Source organism: Pterocles gutturalis, unplaced genomic scaffold (genome assembly GCF_000699245.1).
Source record: "Pterocles gutturalis isolate BGI_N339 unplaced genomic scaffold, ASM69924v1 scaffold47302, whole genome shotgun sequence".
NCBI lineage: Eukaryota > Metazoa > Chordata > Aves > Pterocliformes > Pteroclidae > Pterocles > Pterocles gutturalis.
Genome location: NW_010117235.1, coordinates 1 through 19,592, shown reverse-complemented (window position 1 = coordinate 19,592; position 19,592 = coordinate 1). Strand labels below are relative to the sequence as shown.

The following is a 19,592-nucleotide window of genomic DNA, read 5'->3' as shown; positions in this document are numbered from 1 at the left end:
CCAGCCCGCCCCGGGGGTGCGGGGTTTGGAACACAGGCGGACTTGTGCTGAAAAATCACTGCAGCAGGTGAGAGCATCCCTGCCCCCGGGTACTTATCCAGCAAGGCTGCACCAGAAAACACAAACAGGCACCACAGCAACAACACAGTGGCTTCAGCTCTCCTCTTCCATGGTAGAGAGCCAGGACTCCTCCAAAGTTCTGGTGTCTTCTTTGGAAACTAGTCCCTGAGGGAACAAAGCAGCTAGCAGGCGGCAGGCTCCATGGGAAGGGAGAGCGTCACCAGAAGTATCTCAGCTTTCCTCCCATGCTGCCAAAAGCAGGACTCTGGCAAACCCACTACCTGGAACAGCGAGGGGAAGAGATGCATCACTTCTCAAGAGGGGACACCGAGAAATGGGCTCGGAACCATCACTAACCACTATCAGAACCACTCACTAACTTGAGGCCTCCCCTCTGCCTACCTCGTGGCTCTTTGCCTTGCAAACAGGGAGTGGAAATTGTCTGCCAAGAGGTTATTAAGACTCCTCCTTTCTTTATCTGAATGCAATAGTCTTTATTACTTTGAATTGCCACATAACAAAGAACATCCTCTTACCAGACCAAGTGGGCTGTCTGCTCTGACTAACAGGCTTTCTCTGTAATTCTCCTCCTCCTCTCATGGACAAAAGGGAAATTAATCATGGTGGTACCAAGCATCTCAGCTGCACATCGCTTCCACTGCAGGAGTGTTTAAAGCAGGTACTGTTCCTTCTGTGAACTTCAGAAGTCAGAATTTTCATCCTCTTTCCTGTAACCTGGCACTCTAACAGTCATTTTATAACCAAAACAGACAGATATTCTGGTGTCATTTATGAGGAAAAAAACCCCCAAGTTAGCCAATGTGTATTTTATTGTTTGGGCAAGCAGGCAAAACCTGAGGGTAGAGTAGCTTAAAAAAAAAAACCAAAGAAAAATACAAGAAGGAGTTCTCTCTGCTCGGACTTGCATGCCCTCAGGTCAGCCAGACCCCAGCGTGCTCTGCAGCACGACTGCACCAACAACTACTGCACAGCACAAGGTGGCAATGAGAAAATCGGAGCCCAGTAATAGCCACCTCCTGGCTACAGAGCCCCCAAGGTGCTTCGCTCCACAGCTAGGCTGACCCACTCACAGCTCTGTTTCTGTGCTGCTAGCCCAGGCTGCGGCCACTGAAACAGGTTTTAGGTGACCTCAAAAGAACCTGGCTTTGTAACACGCCACATCCTAAGCGCAACAGGCATAACTTTGTACCACGGAACAGGATAACGTAAAAGCCACACTACAGTCCAGCAAGAGAGCGACTCTTGATGAGGAGAGGAAACAGCAAGTCCTCTCAAAGGCTGTTTCTGTAAGTCACTGCGTTAAACAGTAGCAGTTGTACAAAGGCAGGGTTACAGAGGAGGGGGCAGAGAGGAAAAGCTACATTCTCCTCTGTTCTAAGCCTGTATCCCTCCCACACACACCACAGAACAAAAAAACCACCCCAATACTAAAACACCCAAGCCTGACTCCTTCCTCCTCCTGTTTGAGACACACATCAGAATTTCAGTAAAAAAGAAGAAAAAAAGCAATTATCTGAAAGCAGCATAGAGTTGTTCTTCCTTTCCCCTTGGCAGTCTCAGAGGGCAAGAACAAATGATAGGAAGATGCCTCCAGCCACAGTCAATGATTTTTATTGAGACAAGACCATGTACTGTGTAAAAAGCACTTGGCAAACCTCCATCCCATATCCACAACAACAGTCCTTTCAGACATGGCTGGATCTCACAGAGCTCCTATTCTCCCAGGGCAATTGTAGTGTCCAAATCTGAGAGGAAAAAAAGAAAAAAAAACATTAATTTAGGAAAAAAGATGGCACCGAAACCACCTGAAAGCATTTAACATCTGTGGCCTTCATTTCCTGCCTGGGCTCCCTCCCCACCGGCACAGATCGCTCCCCAGCCAGCAGCACTGTTAGGAAAAGCACCACTGGAGAGGGCCAAAACCAGCCAGCAGCAGCTGCCTCTTCAAGGCCAGGCCAAGTGCTCAGAACTCCATTCGAGCTCCTTGCACTGCTCTGTGTTGCTTCCCTTTCCTTTCTGTCTTCTTCAAGCCCAGTGTGTGCACTGCTGCTGCGTGAGAGAGCACGTTCCAAGCCCACCTGGAAAAGGTCTGTGGTCTGGCTGAGAGCAGGCAGCCTGGAGGAGGTCTGCAGTGCGGCGGAAAGTCCTTTGTATCCACATTTCATGGGTGCCAGATTAATCAGAGACAGATTAATCCTTGCAGCTTTAAATACCTGCTATCCCTAGCAGGGATGTCAAACTCCCATGACATCCATTTGCCATCTTCTGCTAATTTGCCCAAACTCCCTTTTTTTAAGCTAAAAACTTAAATAGTTTAGATCAGACGCTGTTACATTAAGAGAGCCACCATATAAGCAAAAGGATGATCTGCTCTCTGTCCTCTGGTCTGCACAATCTTCAGTATCAGATCTGACTCCTACAAAAAGAATGCCATTCCCCGCATTCACCTACCTGCTTCATCATATTCCACCGATTTTAGAAAGAGTCCAGATGCTGGAGCCATGGCATTTGGTGGAAAAGCTCGTGCATCTTTTATCTCCAGTAACTCCTTTATATGACGAGGTGTTAACCTTCCCTGGCCAACTGCAACTAGAGCCCCAACCATTCTTCGGACCTGAAAAAAACAGAGAACAAAGCTTAAGAGCTGCCCTTGTAAAATTTAAAGAGATTCAAAAATTCTGCCCAGAATCCTGCGCTCGTGCTATCAGCAGTTACTACTGATGGCAAGTCAAGCTAGAAATCAGAGAGTTCAGTGCCTGTCACTCAGGAAAGTGCTATCACCATGACTTCCTAATATGAACCTGCTCCTCAACATAAGTACATCATTAAATCCATAGTTCCCAGAAAGCCTAATTTTTGGTGTTTCCTCTACTGTTCCTAGTACTACCAGTTGTTCCCAGTGCCACGTACTTTGCTCCTAGTCCAGTTGGGTGTTAAAGCAGCAAGCATTTCCCCACACAAAGAATGCTTTGACCCTTGTTTTAGGTGCCACTGAAGTATCCCAAGTCATGGCTCGACCTCTCCCAGTCCTGCCAGCCCTTTGTATGCCTTTGGTATCACATACCCCCAGTGAGCATTTCCAGTGCTTTATTTCTTCAGAAAGATCATACTCTCTTAGTCCCCAAGCACGCCCCAGCACCCACAGCCACCCCCCAGCCTGCAGAGGAAAGTCTTGACTGCAATGTGTGACAAAACAGAATCTTGTAGGGACCAAAGCCGGTGGTTGGGAAGGGAAAAGAACGGGCAAAATTACCCTGCTTCCCTTAACACTTCCCTCCCGACAACTAAATACTTTAGTAAGAGCGAGATGAGGACCTGTAGCACAATGATCTCCAGCTACACAGCACTGCCTCGGAACAAGGCTTGTTCTCATCACATGTGGGAAGAAAGCTGAGCAGAGGATGGTTTCTGCTTCAGAAACAGCGGCAGCACCCACACATCCGTCTGTGGCAGGAAGCTCACACACTTGCTGGGAGAGCTGAGCTCACAGGTGGTTCTTAATACACTAGCAAGACTGTTCCCAGGTGGGGGACTATGTAGAGACTTGCTTCTCTCTCAGAAAGACAAAGAGGAGGAAAAAATAAAAAAACCCAACAAATAGGACAGCCCGTCAGACACCATGCCCCCAACAACATTCAGAGGAGCCACTCTGAAACGCAGCCCTTGCCACAGGCTGATCCCGAGCCACCGCACTTCCTACCATTTCCCAGCTGCTGTTCTCTGTCCACACAAGTGTCCTCCAGTCTCAAATTTTACAGGTAACAGCAGCACCAGCCCACGTGGGGGAAACTGGTCAAGCAGACACTGTCCTGTCTGATTCACCTTCTCCCGCTGCTGCCAGAACACATCCCCGCTTGGCGTGGGCACGATCAGTCATTTGGCTTAAACAAACACTCATTCTACGCATGACCTTTCAAAGCGTACCAAGTTCTCCAAGAACTTAAATGTAGCGCTGCGATGAAGCACTGGTCTGTTTCTGATCTGTTAACATTTACAAAAGAATAAACCAAAGGCCAGTAAGCAACCTGGTCATGTTTATCACCGTTAAGCAGAAAGGTCCAACAAGCCAAGCTGTATTTATCCAAAGGCAAGCACTGTCTCTCCCGATGTGCTCTGATCTTGAACTGCGCTGTGGAATGCCAAGAACCCGCCTTCAAGCAGATGGCACAGAGGAGAAACAGAGATCCTCGCCATATGTTATTTTATCCATCCCTCACTAGAGGTCATTGTATGCCGTGACTTTAGCTTTGACATTGCCACAGTTGCAGTTAGCTGCTATAAATGCAGACTAATGGTGTGCATCCGAAATAGCAATGTGCTTGGTGTCTCCCTGCTTCTGCGTGCTATTCAGCAAAAATAGATACATACAGTTTATGGGGCTGTTTAACCCTTTTATCTAATAAAACAATCCAGATGTCAATATTTATCATAGCAGCCATATGAGGTCCATCTAGTCTAGTCTCCTCTTTATGCTGGAGGGCAGAAGCAGACGCTCAGGTATAAAAACACAAGTTCAGCGTGTGCAGCCTGCTCCTGCTTCGCTACAGCCCCCAGCTCGCCGGGAGGCAGCTGCTGCAAACAGGGGTCAGAGAGGGCAGGAGGCTGAGCTGGGTATTAGGGGCTCTCTCTGCACAACGTCCCTAAGTAGCATTTCCACTCTAATGCTCTAAACGGGTTACCAGCATTTTCTCCTTGTCACAAAAGCATCATGAACCAAATCCCTGCTGTATATCAAGCCCTCCTCGAGCACGTTGTTGTTCTCCCTTGCTCCTATCCAGACACCCACTGTCAGAGAGCTTACACAGCATTACTTGGCACAGTATAAAAACAAATTTGGTTTGTCAAAACAGAATAAAAAATAGCTGCTTGCTGTTCCCACAAAACACCCCCTCTCTCCTCCACAAAACAAGCCCTCTCTTGCCTGTTCTGTCTCCAGAGTGTGACCGTGGCCAGGAGAGGCGGCTGAGAACAGCCAACTCTTTCCTAATGAGGTGATCCATTAAGCTGTGGCGCGAGCTGTCTCCCCTGAGGACAGCGGCAAAAACCCCACTGGAGTTATTTCAAAGAAAACCCAGCGGAGACTAGACAGCATGGCAGAGGGAAAGATCCTGCAGTCATGCCTGCGTAGCTGAATCAGGTCTTCCCATCTCTCCTTTGTGCACCACTGAGAATTACTTCACGCTCCAAAGCCAGAAAGTAAAATTCCAGGCAGTCTTGGCTGGGCCAGGGCCATTCAGCAGAGCAAGAACATATGTCTCTTGGTTTTTACCACTTGGACTGCAAGGACAAAGATTGCGGAAAACAAAACTTTCCATCCTCCCACACAATTCTGTGACTTTGGACATTAATTTTAGACACAAACGTAAGAAATTCTGGTTCTACCAGATCAAACAAAGACTACAAAACCTCACCTCTCTGATGCCAGGTCCCTGTGTGTGTCACACAGCTGCAACGCCAGCTCTGCAACAGAGATGGCACTATACAGGGATGCAACATTGCTAAACTGATCAATAGTTACAGCAATAGCAACACTTTGGGTCTTGGAGGCAAAGCGTGTGCTGAATACAGCACCAAACAGTACCTGTCGATAAAGAAATGATCTGCTCCTGAACTTCAGCTCCCAAAACTCCAGTCCCCTAAAGAAAGGAACAAAAAAGCATTTAAAAACCACATTGCAAATGGCTCTTCTACTCACAAGAGAAGTATAAATCACAGGTGACTGCAAGTAGAATAAATAAGCAGCTGCACAGCCTCCAATTAACCTGAAACAGCATCCTGAGCTTTAAACACCAGCCTGCTCATTTGCTACTCAGATGCAGACACTTTCTGGGGTGAAACAATTCCTGCTTGTTTTCTATGTGCCTGGTTTTATGGGGTTTGATCTTCCTGCTGCCTTACGACCCAAGTATAGAACCATTCCAAGAAAAGAGAAAGGGCAACATAAAACAAGGTGCAACTCAGCAGTGTGCTGAGTAACTACTGATCTGAGCAACGCAGTCTGATGCCTCCCGGAGAACGGAAGAAACAACCAACCCTAGCAAAGCAACGCTACCATTTCACATGGAGCTGGCTCACAAGAGTCACACGGTCCTTACAGGCTTTGCAGAATGAATTTCAGCACTGAGCAATGCCCACTGTGACATCCACGTGCTACCGGAAAGGCCAGGACACAGACATGCCTGAGGAATCCAGCTACAGCACCAGAACACAGGCAATGGCAGGCAAGGAAGCACTCCACAAAACAGCAGATGAATATTTGGGGATAGATGGATGCTACTGTGCAAAAATACATCCTTTCCCCTCACCAAATCTGTTCATATAGATAACATTTTCCAGAAAGTTTGATGGTAGTAACCAATATTCATTTTAAGAACTCTGAGGATAACAATTCCAACACTTCACCAACACTTCCATCCTCTGCTACATCTTTACAAGTTGCTTTCTAAATACTTTTGTGTTTTTGTCGATGTTCCAGTACCAGCTCTAACACTAAAACACAATGCAAATCTGTTGCCAGGAACAATCCCGCAGGGAAGAATCTGTATGCACATTTCCTTCCTATAAATAAAAAAAAAATCTGATATGCACATTACATATATATATATACACAGACGCGTATCATACACCAGATATGCCAAGAGGGCAAGAAAAGGAGCAGGTTTGCACTTCAGTACCTGCATCCCCAAACTTCCATACTACCAAGCAATCCTAGAAGTCACTGTGACAAAAGTAACAGTAAAATAGCAATGAAAAATAAACTTACTAACAGTTTATAAGTTCTCCTTATATCCTATAGCATTCCTACAGCACAAAGAGACAAAGTTTACCTTGTAGAATCCAGAAAAGCAGATATTTACATGCAAACCCTCTCCTCTCTTCTCTTGCAATGAACCCAGGAACTGGGTATCGAAGGGCTATGGCGATTTTAATCAGCTGTAAGAAAAAGCACAGCTGCACTATATTTGCCTGGAGGGTTCAGATGGACAGACTGGGTTTGCTGGAAACACCTGAGTGCCAGGAAAGGGGCTGGCCATGCCCTGGGAGAGGAGACAGCTCTTGCGAGCCATAGAAAAAAGGTGAAGCAGGGACAACACGATTTCCAGGCCGACACGGGGCATCGGGGCAGGGCTAGCAGGAAGAGAAACTGTGAAATCGTTATTGTAGGAAGCAGCCACAACCTGTTTTCTCACTAGATTTACAGATAAATTACTGCTTTTAGCCCTCCCTGTCGTGAACATTGGCATATGCAAAGGCAGCTCCTGCCCCCGGACTCCTCTTTATGTCAGGAAATGACAATGTTTCTGTCACTTACGTACAGTCTGTTCTCCTTACAGCTCAATGCGCTTGGCCTACAGACATGTGCAAACACCCTTCACATCCAGGTCATCACTCAGCTCAGCTCTTTAGCAGAGCACAAGAGAGAATTTTTTCAAATAGGGGCAAAACCCCTGTCACCAAATTGCATGCACCTTTTTTAGCCAGGGCTCTCCTGTCTTGGTTTCCTTGACAAGATACATTAAGCCACAAAAGATGAGTTGAGATAGTTAGAAAAAATATCTCGTACACCTTGAAAGAGTTATTTTTCCTTAAGAGGGAAACTTTGTTTTTCTTGTCAATCTCAGAGATAATTTTGCTTACCAGCAAAAAAATCCAGCTGTCTTTTTCCGCTTGGCAGCAGAAGCCAGCACCTTGCAATGAATAACAGATATTCAGCTAGAAACAGGTGACAGAGCAACCGCTCCCCGGAACAAGTGATGGGGCTGAGTCTCTGAACATATCCTGAGCATTCAAAAGCATTTTGTACAGATGGGACGCTAACTCCACTTCCACTGTTGCTGAGCAACTGAGCTTGATGGAAGGAATCGTTTTAACAGTTAGCCTTGTAAACAGACAAGTGCTCAATTCATAAGATCAGTTTAAGTTCAGAAAGGAAGGAAAAGATGAGAAAGAAAAGCTGCATTATTTGACTAAGAGGCTATGGTTTATCATTCTACGGATTTCTCCCTCTGAAACAGAAAATAAACCTCCTTAGATCAGGCTAAAAAAAAAAGAAAAATCTATTTATAAGCTTTTACTGCTATCCCAGCCCTCTCACTCTGCTACTGCAGTGAAGAAATACACATGCACTTCAGGTCTATTTGCTGTCTGATTTGCACAACAGGCAAACAACCACCGAGCTCCGTGACTGCAACTGTTCCCACAGGGAGAGTTTTACAGATTAAAACTCACTAGGACATCATAATTAAAAAAAACCCAACCAAATAAAAACAAACCCCAACACGACCTAGCCTGTCACAAAGACCCAAACCCCACAACTTTTTTCTCCAGATCAGAGAACTCATGGTTGTGGTTATTAGTAACAAAGTATTCCGAGAGAGTTCAATGCCATTTAAATGCACTGAAACCAGGCTTCTCGAAGCCATCCCCTTCAGCCTAAACATTCATTAAATCAATTAATATCGACACATTATAAAAATGACTCGCTATAAAACACAAGTTTGGATGCATGTGTCACCAAAAGCAAAACTATTCCATTAGCAACCAGCCTGATGCTTTTGATCCAGTTTTGAGGTTTATTTGCTCTCTCATGAGCTGGTTTTGGCCTCATGGGGGATGGGTTTATGCAGCAAGTTATATAAGAAACGGCAAATTCCTTTTAAAAATGAAAATCAAAGACATAAAAAAGAGCTGATCTGCATTAAATCTCAGAGGTTGGTCAACTGACAATAGCAGGTCTGGATCCGGAAGGTAGCCTGGCCCGTTTGCCCTCAGGTATCTAGACAAGACTGTTAATGGCTATTTTCAGGTTAGCTCAGGTCCCTGCCACTGACAATGCCGCTCATCATAACGGACAAGATAATCCTGTGGATGAAGCATTTCACCGTTACTTGTGTCCCTAAGCATAACCACACTTGACAGAGGGCGGCCAAGCTCTCCAGTCAGCAATGGCAACCCAATTTCAAGCAGCAGGAACGCAGCTGCATGACAGCACCCATTTTCCTCTCCAGCCTTCCTTTCCCTCTGGGGACTGTGCTTCTTACCTGCAAGAAGGCTGGAAGTAAACGTTTCACCTGGCACTAGCTGCCCTCATCCTTGTGCTTTTACAGCAGAGAGCACCATCCCCAACTGGGAGGCTCTTTGTAACATGGCTGGGTATTGACAAGCACCAACGCTGATCTGGAAAAGCAGGAATCAGAGATGACGGGAGGAACTGGGAGGAGCTGAAAGACCAGGGTTACTCGGAGCATACAGATCTCTCTCTGTTTTTGCAGCTCCCTTTCAGTTTTTCTCTTACACTCTTGCTGGAAAAATACACTAAGACATAGGGAAGGAAACAGTGGGCTCTTTGCAAACTGCAGTGAGGCTCCGAAGCTTGGAGCATGGCACTTACTGTTACAGACAGCTCAGTAGGTATTCAAATCTAATGAAGGGTCATTGGGAAAAACTACAGCGAAAAGCGTTTTCTCCTAATCAGAAAGAAGGAAAACTCGGTTTGGAGACAGGCAAGAGTAAGGTTTGCTTTCAAGTTGAAACACAATAGCCAGCATGAAAGCAAAAGCCATGTTCAGATGATAAATACTCATGATCTTTCTGGGAAAAACATTCAGCTTCTGCTTGAGAGAAAATACATCCAGCCACTTAATTTCCATACTTGCAAGACCTGGTCCTGAAAGAACCCAACACTTAACAGTCTTTTTGTTTATGTAATGAGTGAGGAATATCGGCCTTTCCTTCATCAACATCCCCTGGGAAGACAGTAGGAATTACTGGTGTGAGCTGAGCAGATTTGCATAGCTACAGCAGCGACCTAGGTGTTGGGTGGTTTTTTTTCCTTGTATATGCAGCCTTTAGGCAAAGCTAGGACCGCAGCACGGGGGGAAAAAAAAATCCCATCCCCTGGCAGAGCTGGTCTTTAGCAACCAAAATGAGTGTAAATGCTGGAAGCACCCCGTAGGAATTGCCAGACACCAGTTTATAACATCCTGCCTTTTAACACACAAACGACTGTTTGTTTCCCTCCCCTCACTCCTGCTCATCTTTTTCCCTGAGGACTCTGGGGATGAGAGGGAAAGAAATGTCCTTTCCAAGCTGTCACTGGGTAGAACCCTGCTGACACCATCACAAGGCTGAGAAGGCAATGCACAGCAAACAGGAGGTCAGTACTCCAGGCAGCGCTGGAAAGCAGCTTTTCAGACAAAGCAAGCACTAGCTGATCAGAGCAGCTCCTCAGCCCAGTACGGAGGCTCTCACCTGTGTTCATAGTGGTGGGACAGGAAACCAGAAGAGGGTCGGATGTCTGCCTGGAAGATGGTTCTGATCGGAGACTGAAAAGGTGTTTCGGAGTTAAGTGAGCGAAAGGTGCTGAAGTCATGAGTTCCCAGCAGGAACTGTGCTGCGTCCTGCATGGCAGGCACGTTCAGGTGGCTGAAATGAAACACACAGACCAAAAGGAAAGGAGCATCAGGTGGGACCAAGTATGTTAGGTGGGTCAAAGTCCAATTAATCGATGAGAAGCTTAAACCTGGCACACAGATTTAACATTGCAGCATTGTGGAAACCCATCTTTGCAAGATGGAGTTTGGTTTGTAATGGCCCAAACCACAAACCAAGATGCCAAGCAACCTGAAGTCTGAAGGTATTCAAAACCCCAGGCTGGATGAGGGGTTGGCAGGCTCATGGTTTTTACACAAACCTTCATCCTGCTGTGCTTCTTTTTATAACAGTTCAATTCACATAACTCTACCCAAATTGCTGGCTAGAACATAGGGCAAGAGAATCAAAAACCTTTGTGGTATCTGGATCTTATAAACCAAAAAAGATGTTGCCAGGTGAGAAAATATCAAACACAGTGATGGTTTTCCAAACCTTAGATTTGCAACAGCCAGAAGATGAAATTAGGAAGTAACAGAAATGGGATGAGTGAGCAAACTGTCAGAGATGAAGCCAGTGTAAACCCAAGGTGGAGATGCAGACAAAAGGGCCAAGAGTAAAACTCAGAATGTCGAGTGCCATTCAGATTTCTTCATTTGAAGTATTTAGGTCTGTTCAAAATAGTCTCAGGCAAAGGAATTTAGACAGATTTACTGATATATTTGCTGAACAGATGCTTATTTTTATTCTATTTTTGTAAATTTCTCCTAAGAGAAGCCTGAGCAAGTATACATTATTATAGTTTAAGTTTTTCAGATCTTAACAGAAGTCAAAATGTTTCTGAAGAAAACAAAACCCCCAAGATGAGATTTTTCCAACATCATTTAAGTTTTTTTACTGTGTTCAAGAAAAACGACTAGCACTTACAGAATCCTGGTCACACAGAGAAGCACTGGTAACACCTAGTTGGCCATTTGGATGCCTACAGAGATTTAATGTGTATTATGTGTTTTATACGCCAGATGTGCTCAGTAGTGCACACACTGTGTCTCCAGTACTAGCAGTCCAAATAACCCACCTTTTAGCAAGACACCACCCATTCAGAATCTCTAATATTGCTCACCCTGTCCTTTATATGGTATTGCTATTTGAGAAAATTAACTGCAGTGTCTGAACTAAATGAAATGCTACTTCATAAAGCCCAAGATTAAGGCACATTGTGCAATAACATCTGATTTTGCAGTTTCATATTTATTTTTCCTTTCCACAGACCACAGAAAAGAAAGTCAGCAATTTAATGTCAGGACAATGTCATCTCCATTCCTCTGCTAGGACAGCTGAGATTACTTTTTGTTTCCATTACCTGCAATTGTTATTCCAATAGTGGTGATGAAATTACCGCAACTGGCTACAAACCTGTTTTTCTATAATCTTGTGGAAAACTCCTGCTTTCTTGACTGTATGTTTCTCTCAGTACAATGTAAACTAAAGGACAATAACAAATTATCTTCTGGGTTTTGTTTGTTTTTTCCTCACCCACTGTTTATCATGTCACAAGTTTGTTTTTTTTTAAGTAGCACTCAATTTGTTTTTCTTCCCTTGCATATACAAGCACTGATTTGTTATGACTCAGTGGCTACTCCAAAAACACAAGTGAATACTGAGCTAGATACACTGGTTTGTTATTGTAGGGTCGCTTGGAGTCATTGGTGCTCACTATTCAAACATACAAGCGCTCAGACAAGGAAGAGAGCAGTCGCTACCAGAAATAGGACTAGGGAAAAAAAAAAAAAGAATTCTCAGCCTTCATTCTTGACTGCTTGTGTGGTCACACCTAAAACCCTGAGACCTGCGATGCCCGTCTGCATCATATCAGAGCACCGTTCCTTCAGCCAGCTGTCCAAAGGGGTTTGCTGTATGAATGGGCAAGGTCATCTGAGGAAATGCTCATCACTTCCACGGGGAGCGACACACAAAGTCGTTGACGGACTCTACCCACAGTTATTGAGTATTTCCGCAGCGCTAAGCACGTTTGTCACAGGCACAGCTGACAGTACGGTTAAAAAGAGCTGCAAGTCTCAGGTCTCAGCGACCGTAACTCAGTGCAGTTGCACTGATTTCAACAGGGAAATTGTGTCAATACAAACAGAGAATCTGGTCTCACATGTGCAAATCCCCCCCTTCCCGCTTCCCTCAAAAAGCCAAGCCTGGCCAGAGTGCTGGGTACCTCCCCAGGGAGGTTTAATGGAACACACTTACCCTCCCGCAGGAGCCCAGCAGAGATCCTTTTCGAACACCGGTATTTCAGAATAATGAGCGCAGCCCATCAACAGCCGATAAATGTAGGTTCTTGACAGTGCAGAGAAGCGTGCGTGGAAGCTATTGGTCACTCGATAGGCATTCAAAATGCTGTTAGGACAGAAGAGAATGAGTGAGATGGAGAGAAATTTAATACACTAACTCAAAAGCTTTTCCCTGGTCACCACATAGATGGGAACTGAAACATGCAATTGATTCTGTGAGAAACTGCACTTACAATTAATTAAATATAATTCCGTCCTGACAGCTCATAACTAACCAGTGACCAAGGTTTTGCACCTTCAGGCTGCCACAGCCACCTGTCAACTAGAAGAAAGCAGAAGAGCCTTGGCATCACCCCTGTCATCAAATACACAGTGAAAGTGACTTTGGGTCACCTATCAACAAGTCTTGGGGACGCTCACACCACTACATGAGGCTAAGACCAATCAGTCCTTCAGCTGACAAACGGCAACTGAGAGCATGTGTTCTTTGTCAGATCGTGAAACCAAATACCTTCCCCAGCCCGTCAGACTGTATTGCATCTGGCCAGGGTGCAGGTGTTCCCAGCCACGCTTAAGGTGAGAGGCGGCACCTTCCCAACGCAAGCTGACTCCTGCCGAACGCTGTGCCCTTCTGCTTTTGCAGAACCATGGTCCCAAGTGTCAGTAGGAAGGACTCCGCAAAAACAGGTACCTCTGCGCTCCCTCTCAAAGGTGACTACGCAGCTTATTGTAGCAGATGGAGATAGTTGAAACCAGGTCGCTTCCCTCCTGCCTCCACCCACAATCTCCAAGACAAACAGGACTTTGCTGCAGCAATGAAAATAAAAGGCTCATCCCACCATCGCCTAGATTTCCCGAAAACAGCAGAATGCCACGTGCAGGAGACCTCCTGGGAACCTTCACATTTCATGTGTGCAGGGGTCTGCACCTTCCCCAAAGTGTTATTGTTGATCTGAACATGTCAGCAGCAGTTTTTACTGGATGTGATTTCCACTTATCCAGGAGTTCTGGCTACTCACCATCCTGCAGGGAGCATCCAGCCAGGAGTCACCATTACACAGAGTAATCCTCTGCAGGTGTCACTTCAGAGGATACCTCTCCTTAGAAGGGAGTTTTTCTTCTGCCCTGTGCCTTTCTGTCTTTGGAGCTTGGCACAGCAAGGAGATGGGATGCAGGGCAGCCAAAAAATACAATACCATTTGGGACCAAGTAATAGCCAGACCTATCTATTTACTTTAAAAACGTTGGTGCTTGAGGGATTTTTGCCAGCTCAAGTGCCTCTGGCTCACATCCCTTGACTGCAAAAGCTCAGACCACAGAAGAAGAAATTAAAGCTGAGCCACAGGCCTCCACAAAGATTTGCAATAACAAGTCCAGGAGATTGCTCCACTGCTATAAACTCCCAGTGGAAATACAAACTACATCCTCCAGGCCTGCAATGGAGTTTGAACCTAGGACCTCCAGCCTCTTCTAAACACAATAATATAATTATTACATTTATCTTCCTCTGTCTGCATGCCTCCACAAGCATTTCATCTATCTTGAGCCTCTCTTGTTAACACTTATGTGATTTTTATTAAATAACCATCCTTTTACTCCCCCTGATAGAGTGATTATTTCAGAAAAACCTATTTATATTCACATGATCCTTCAGTGCAGGCATCCTTTCCTGCCTCTCCTAGCAGAAGCCATTGCTACCATAGACTCTTTCTAGCTAGGAATGTCTTTCCAGCATTTATTCCAGCAGCTTGTCAAACATACTACATTTCAGGCCTTCTTAAGGTCCCATTTTTTGAAAGACTGATAGTAAATAAAGACTCATGGCATTCTTAGCTTTTCAACAGAATTTGAATTTCAAAGGAGGTCGAAGGAAAAGAAGCTCAAAAACATCTAACTAGAAATGGCGATGTGTAAGAGACAAAGATGTCCTCCAGAAGTACATCCTTCTCTGTCCACTGACAACAGAAACAAAATGCCAGTCTGCCAGAGGTGGAGGAATCCCAGCTCTGTCTTGTCACCCAGAGAGCTTTCATTGCATGCTTACAGAACTGAAATAAGGAATAGAAGGCATGAGTTTACAGTACTACCATTCCCACTTAAGAGACAGCAAAGTCCTCCTAAAGTGACCCCATCTATGAAATACACTCCGATCTTTGTAGACAAGATCCTTTCAAATATGCTTTGCGAATCTAAAACACAGATCAGTTGATAGAAGAGACCCATCATGCTACAAAGACGGTTATTATTGCTGATGATACAGCCAGCTTGGAATCTTGTTTCCCTTCCAAGCTCTATCGACAATAATATGTTCTCACAAAGATCCCTCTCTCCATCACCCCCTGCTTGCAACCACATGAAAGTACTGAGTTTTCTCTTCAGCACTGGGAGAGAATTCTTCTTGGCAAAGTAATATTTACAGAGGGAGGGGATGGTTGCTGAATACACTTAAGACTCATGCCTATCACCAAGCTCCTTAACAGAAAGCAGCTGAACCATTTTTAAAAGGTTCAGCCCAAGGGAGGAAGGAGAAGTAGAGCTGACTGCATCCTCATAAACCTAGCTTTCAGTCTGAGCAAAAATAACAACCAAAGGCCCACATAACTCAAATTTTATTTCGGATAATTGATTGACACAGTGGTCTGAAAAGGAATACTCTCCAGCTCAGCCCACAGCAGCTTCATTAGACTCTTTACACCTATGGCAAAGAAGGCGAAAGCTGCCAAGAGACAGTAACTCACAGACGTTAAGCATGTAGCTTAGCTAGCTTGACAGAGAGATTTGCTTTGTGTTCTGGCCTCTCACTGCAGAGGAATTCAGCTGCTACTTTAAGAGGCCAATGGAAGAACGGGATTTGTAAGTGCAAAACTGTCAACCTTACACTGTCATGCTAATATTCAATCTCAAGTTTAGGATGCATGATCTGACATGTTACTGGAAGGCTGTCTGCCGGCTGTGTAGGAAAAGCAGTGAAATCTGTATTTGCTTTTCTTTCAGGTATCCACCGTGGAACCTTTGCTTTCAGAGAAAGACTCAACCAGCTCTGCAAGCTGCTAAAAACACGTTTTTGCACATAAGGTGTTGGGTGAGAGAAATTTCAGAATAAGACTGATCTTTAATGTGCCAGGGCTTTGGCAGTAGCAGAAGAACACATGTGGTTTGCCAACACACCTAACGGGAAAATATATCTTGTGGGTGAAGATGCGAGATCATTGCTGCATTTCCTCCCTTCTCCAACAAGGGCAAAATAAAAGATTTAAAGATTTTGACTTGCCTCCAACTCACCGGATTGGCTCAGGCTTCAGGTGGTAATTAAGACTGCGGACAAGCTGTTTCTCACTAAAAGCTGGCTTCCCCGGTGCCCTCTGGATGTCAAGGTGAGCAGCGTTGCACAGCGCATGGACACCAGTATCTGTTCGGCTGGAGATATGGAACTTGATGGGAACAACAGGTTTTAGGTTCTGCGCTGCCTTCTGAAAGCCAAGACAAGATGGATTCATGAATAGCGGGTTCGCTTCAAGCTAGCTGGGAAAAAAAATCCTCGTCCCTGCTAACCACATCTCCTTGCTGTTCACACAGAGAAGTAATTGGGAGTTTTACCAGTGGCTGCAAAGAAAGGGACAGAGAGGAGCTTGTTTGGGGGACTTCTCCTAGCATCAGTGCTGAACGGCGTAAAATACTACAGCTTATTGCTTCAGGCAGAAGTTCTTTTCCATCCAAAATGGGAGCTGGGCTACAGAGGGCAACACGCTTCCATTAATTGTTGAGAGCAGAGGAGGAGCCAGGGGACCAGTAGTAGCATAGCACTGATGTAATGCATTTATTAGTCCCACTGCGAAACACAAACAGATCTAAGAATCGAGGCACAGCTCTCATAAAACACACCAGTAGCTGGGGAGCTGACACTGAGCTATCCCAGGAGGTACAAATAACCACAGGACAAACACACGCCACTGGCAGTGACAAGATGGAATTTCCTTAGATTCGCTGCTTCCACAGTTGCATTAATGCAGGACTTGGCTAATCCTCCAGAGCATTGTTTTCTTCTGAAGCTAGAGTTGCCTTAATATTCAGGTGATGTCTCACTCACGCCAAGACCTCTGCCATAGCAAGATGTGATGGTTTTAGCAGAAAACAACAAATGTCACTTACACCATCACAGAGTTCAAGTTTACTGGAGCCAAAAGCTGGAACACTGCAAAATACAACTTTTTCTATATGAGGACAGGCCCTTAGACAGAAAATCCAGCATCATTTGTTACAGGGAATGCGGGAAGCTTATCTGACAGATAGACAAACATCAACAAAAAAGCAGAAAACCTGATGAATGACTAGAAATGTTGTTCTCCTTCCCATCTCCACTCCCAAGTAGTGAACCCAGCAGTGGTCTTTATTAGATTTTAATTTGGTACCAAGAGTCAATAAAGTTTGAACTGCTGACTCACAAATGCCTTCCAGACTCCTACCATTTGAGCAGACAGGATTATTCTGGGCTCTCAGAAACGTATGGTTAAAAGGCACAGGGAGGAAAGTAAAAATGTAACCAAGCCGCAGGGGAACGCCTGGGAAACAGAACAAAAATGACCCTCGCCTTTTCCCCTCCCGAATCCTTCTATTTGGAGTTCACACGTGGTCACAATTAACAATGGAAATCTTTATTTATCACTCTTAAGCAGAAAGAATCAGACAGAAATTAAATAGCATCAGAGCTTGGCTTGTGCCTCGGCAATTTATCTGAAAGCAGAGGCTGCATTTTAAGAGCAAAATTTCTGCAAAGATGTGCTTGCATTCTGCAGGCTCCTCCCTTCCTCCACCCTCTTCTCCCCCTCCCTTCTCATCAGGCAAAAACCAACCAGTGGGAACATAGTTGAATGGGGTAGAGGGAGAGAGAGAACAGGAGAGAACATGGAAAACATCCTCCTTGTTATGAGCTTGGAGAAGTTTGGCTGCAGCACTCCTTTGGACCCCACACTGCATCTGAACAAAGCTGGATAACAGGAACACTATTTGGAGCTTTTCTCTGCCAGCAGGAGTTGAGCCCTGTTGGAGAGCAGACTGGAGAGGATGAGAGGATTGCAGACTCCACAGCAAATCTGGTTGTTTCCCCTGCTCAGGTCAGCTGATGAATCCACAGAGGTGCAGGACTGAATGACAGGTTCGACAAACAGTATTTTCAGAGCTGCCCTTCTCCAGCACAACTTTCTCCCAGGCAAACCTCTGTGGAGAGATGACTGAAGGATATATGTGCTGGGCATCCAGGGAGGAACGTGACCACCATCAACAACAAATCTCACATTGTGAGAGCTGAAAGCATTGTTTGTGGATTCTTCCTCCCCCCTAAGAGACATGCAGTTCATCATATACTATCAACTGCTGCCTCCAGTTTCAATTTTAATATTTCATTTAAATCTCCTCCTAATTAATCTCCTTAAAGAGAGAATTTCTGAACTGCTGAACTGCTTTGCAGGGAATTCAGAAATGACCCCTTCACCTTTGCAAATGTCTCCTATCTGCACCATCCAGATGTCCTTTGAGCCTATAGGCAGCCGATGGTTTCCTCCTCTGGTTCCTGTATACTTTAATCTGTTAAATCACCCACACTGAATTGCAAAAAAAGAAGCGTTATTTACATTTAGTAATTACTTGGATAGCAACCAGTTTTTCCTGCCCTTTCAGAAGGAAAAAAAAAAAAAAAAAAAAAAAGGGAGGAACTCAAAAGGCTTTACTGCTGTCAGTCCAGATCCCTGCCCCGTTGGGTATCATCTGTGAATTCCTATTGGGGAAACTGAGGCAGAAATTAAGCACTTGACTCGTGGGTGTGCAGCTAAGAAGCAGCAGAGGAGGTACAGGAATAAAGGAGCTAGGTTGTCCTCCTATGTGCTCAGAGTTCACAGGTCTCTGCTCCCTTCTTTAAGCCAGAGCATGCAAATATCCTTCTCTTTAGCAGGTGTTACACACACTGATATCTTGGCTTGGCACCTGCTGGAGTCCTTTCATTGAGCCAGATCTCATCCATTTTCACTTAGTCTTTACTTCCCGAGTCACAGTCTTTCCAGACTATCATATTCCTGGAGCAACAACAAGCATCCCAGGGTGTCAGTTTATACTTCTAACACCCTGCACAGCAGTGATGCAGGGGAAAGTATTACTTGCATTTAGTAGGTCTGTTCTGCTAACAGGTTTCATTCACTAAGCACTTCCATATTTTGAATCAAGCTAACATTTCCACTGTTGTGTGCCAGAATGACAGCAAAAGTTCATCCACTTCTCTCCCTGACGTGTAAAGAAAAAAATCCTCAAGATACTTGGCCATCTACCTCTACAGAGCACCTGGGAGCCACAAAAGGAACCTGTGAAATCAATTGCGGATGGGTGTGTTCAGGAGAAAGTGTGCACTAGGAGTGTTTTGGAAAAATAAGTGTCTATTTCCCCTTCACAGCAGCTGGATTGCTTACTGGTTTCATCATCCACCATGGCGTTAGCTGCACAGACACATGGGATTGCACTGGTTGCCAAGGATGCTGCATGATTTACAAGTTGCTGTGTTCTCATAAATAATAACGTGCAAGCTTCTGGTTGGAAGTCACCACAGCCTCACTGACTCAATGGGTGCTATGTCAACTGAAAGAAATTAAAAATCTAACTCATTTTTAGTGGAACAGATAAAAGTTGAAGTGAAAGTCAGGAAGAAAAGGCTGAGAATGTGGCTTCTGCTAGAAAAAAGGGTTTCCAAAGCAATCTCCTATGCCACTGAAATTGTTACCAAACAGGGGTTGAAGATGACAGTTCTCTGGGTCCATTTTCCCTTCTCTCTTCCCCTTTTTTTTTTTTTTTTGGGGG

General features: G+C 45.0%; 1 protein-coding gene across 1 annotated transcript; it reads right to left on the bottom strand.

Moving 5' to 3' along the window:
- Window positions 1–1,679: 1,679 nt before the first annotated feature.
- PUSL1 (pseudouridylate synthase-like 1) lies at window positions 1,680–16,252 on the bottom strand. The gene is made up of 6 exons (XM_010075727.1): window positions 16,038–16,252; window positions 12,712–12,861; window positions 10,333–10,506; window positions 5,663–5,717; window positions 2,533–2,695; window positions 1,680–1,826 (listed from the first exon to the last, which is right to left on the bottom strand). The coding sequence occupies exons 1-6, from the start codon at window positions 16,250–16,252 to the stop codon at window positions 1,795–1,797; spliced, it is 789 nt and encodes a 262-aa protein (XP_010074029.1). The 3' UTR covers window positions 1,680–1,794.
- Between the last annotated feature and the right edge of the window lie 3,340 nt (window positions 16,253–19,592).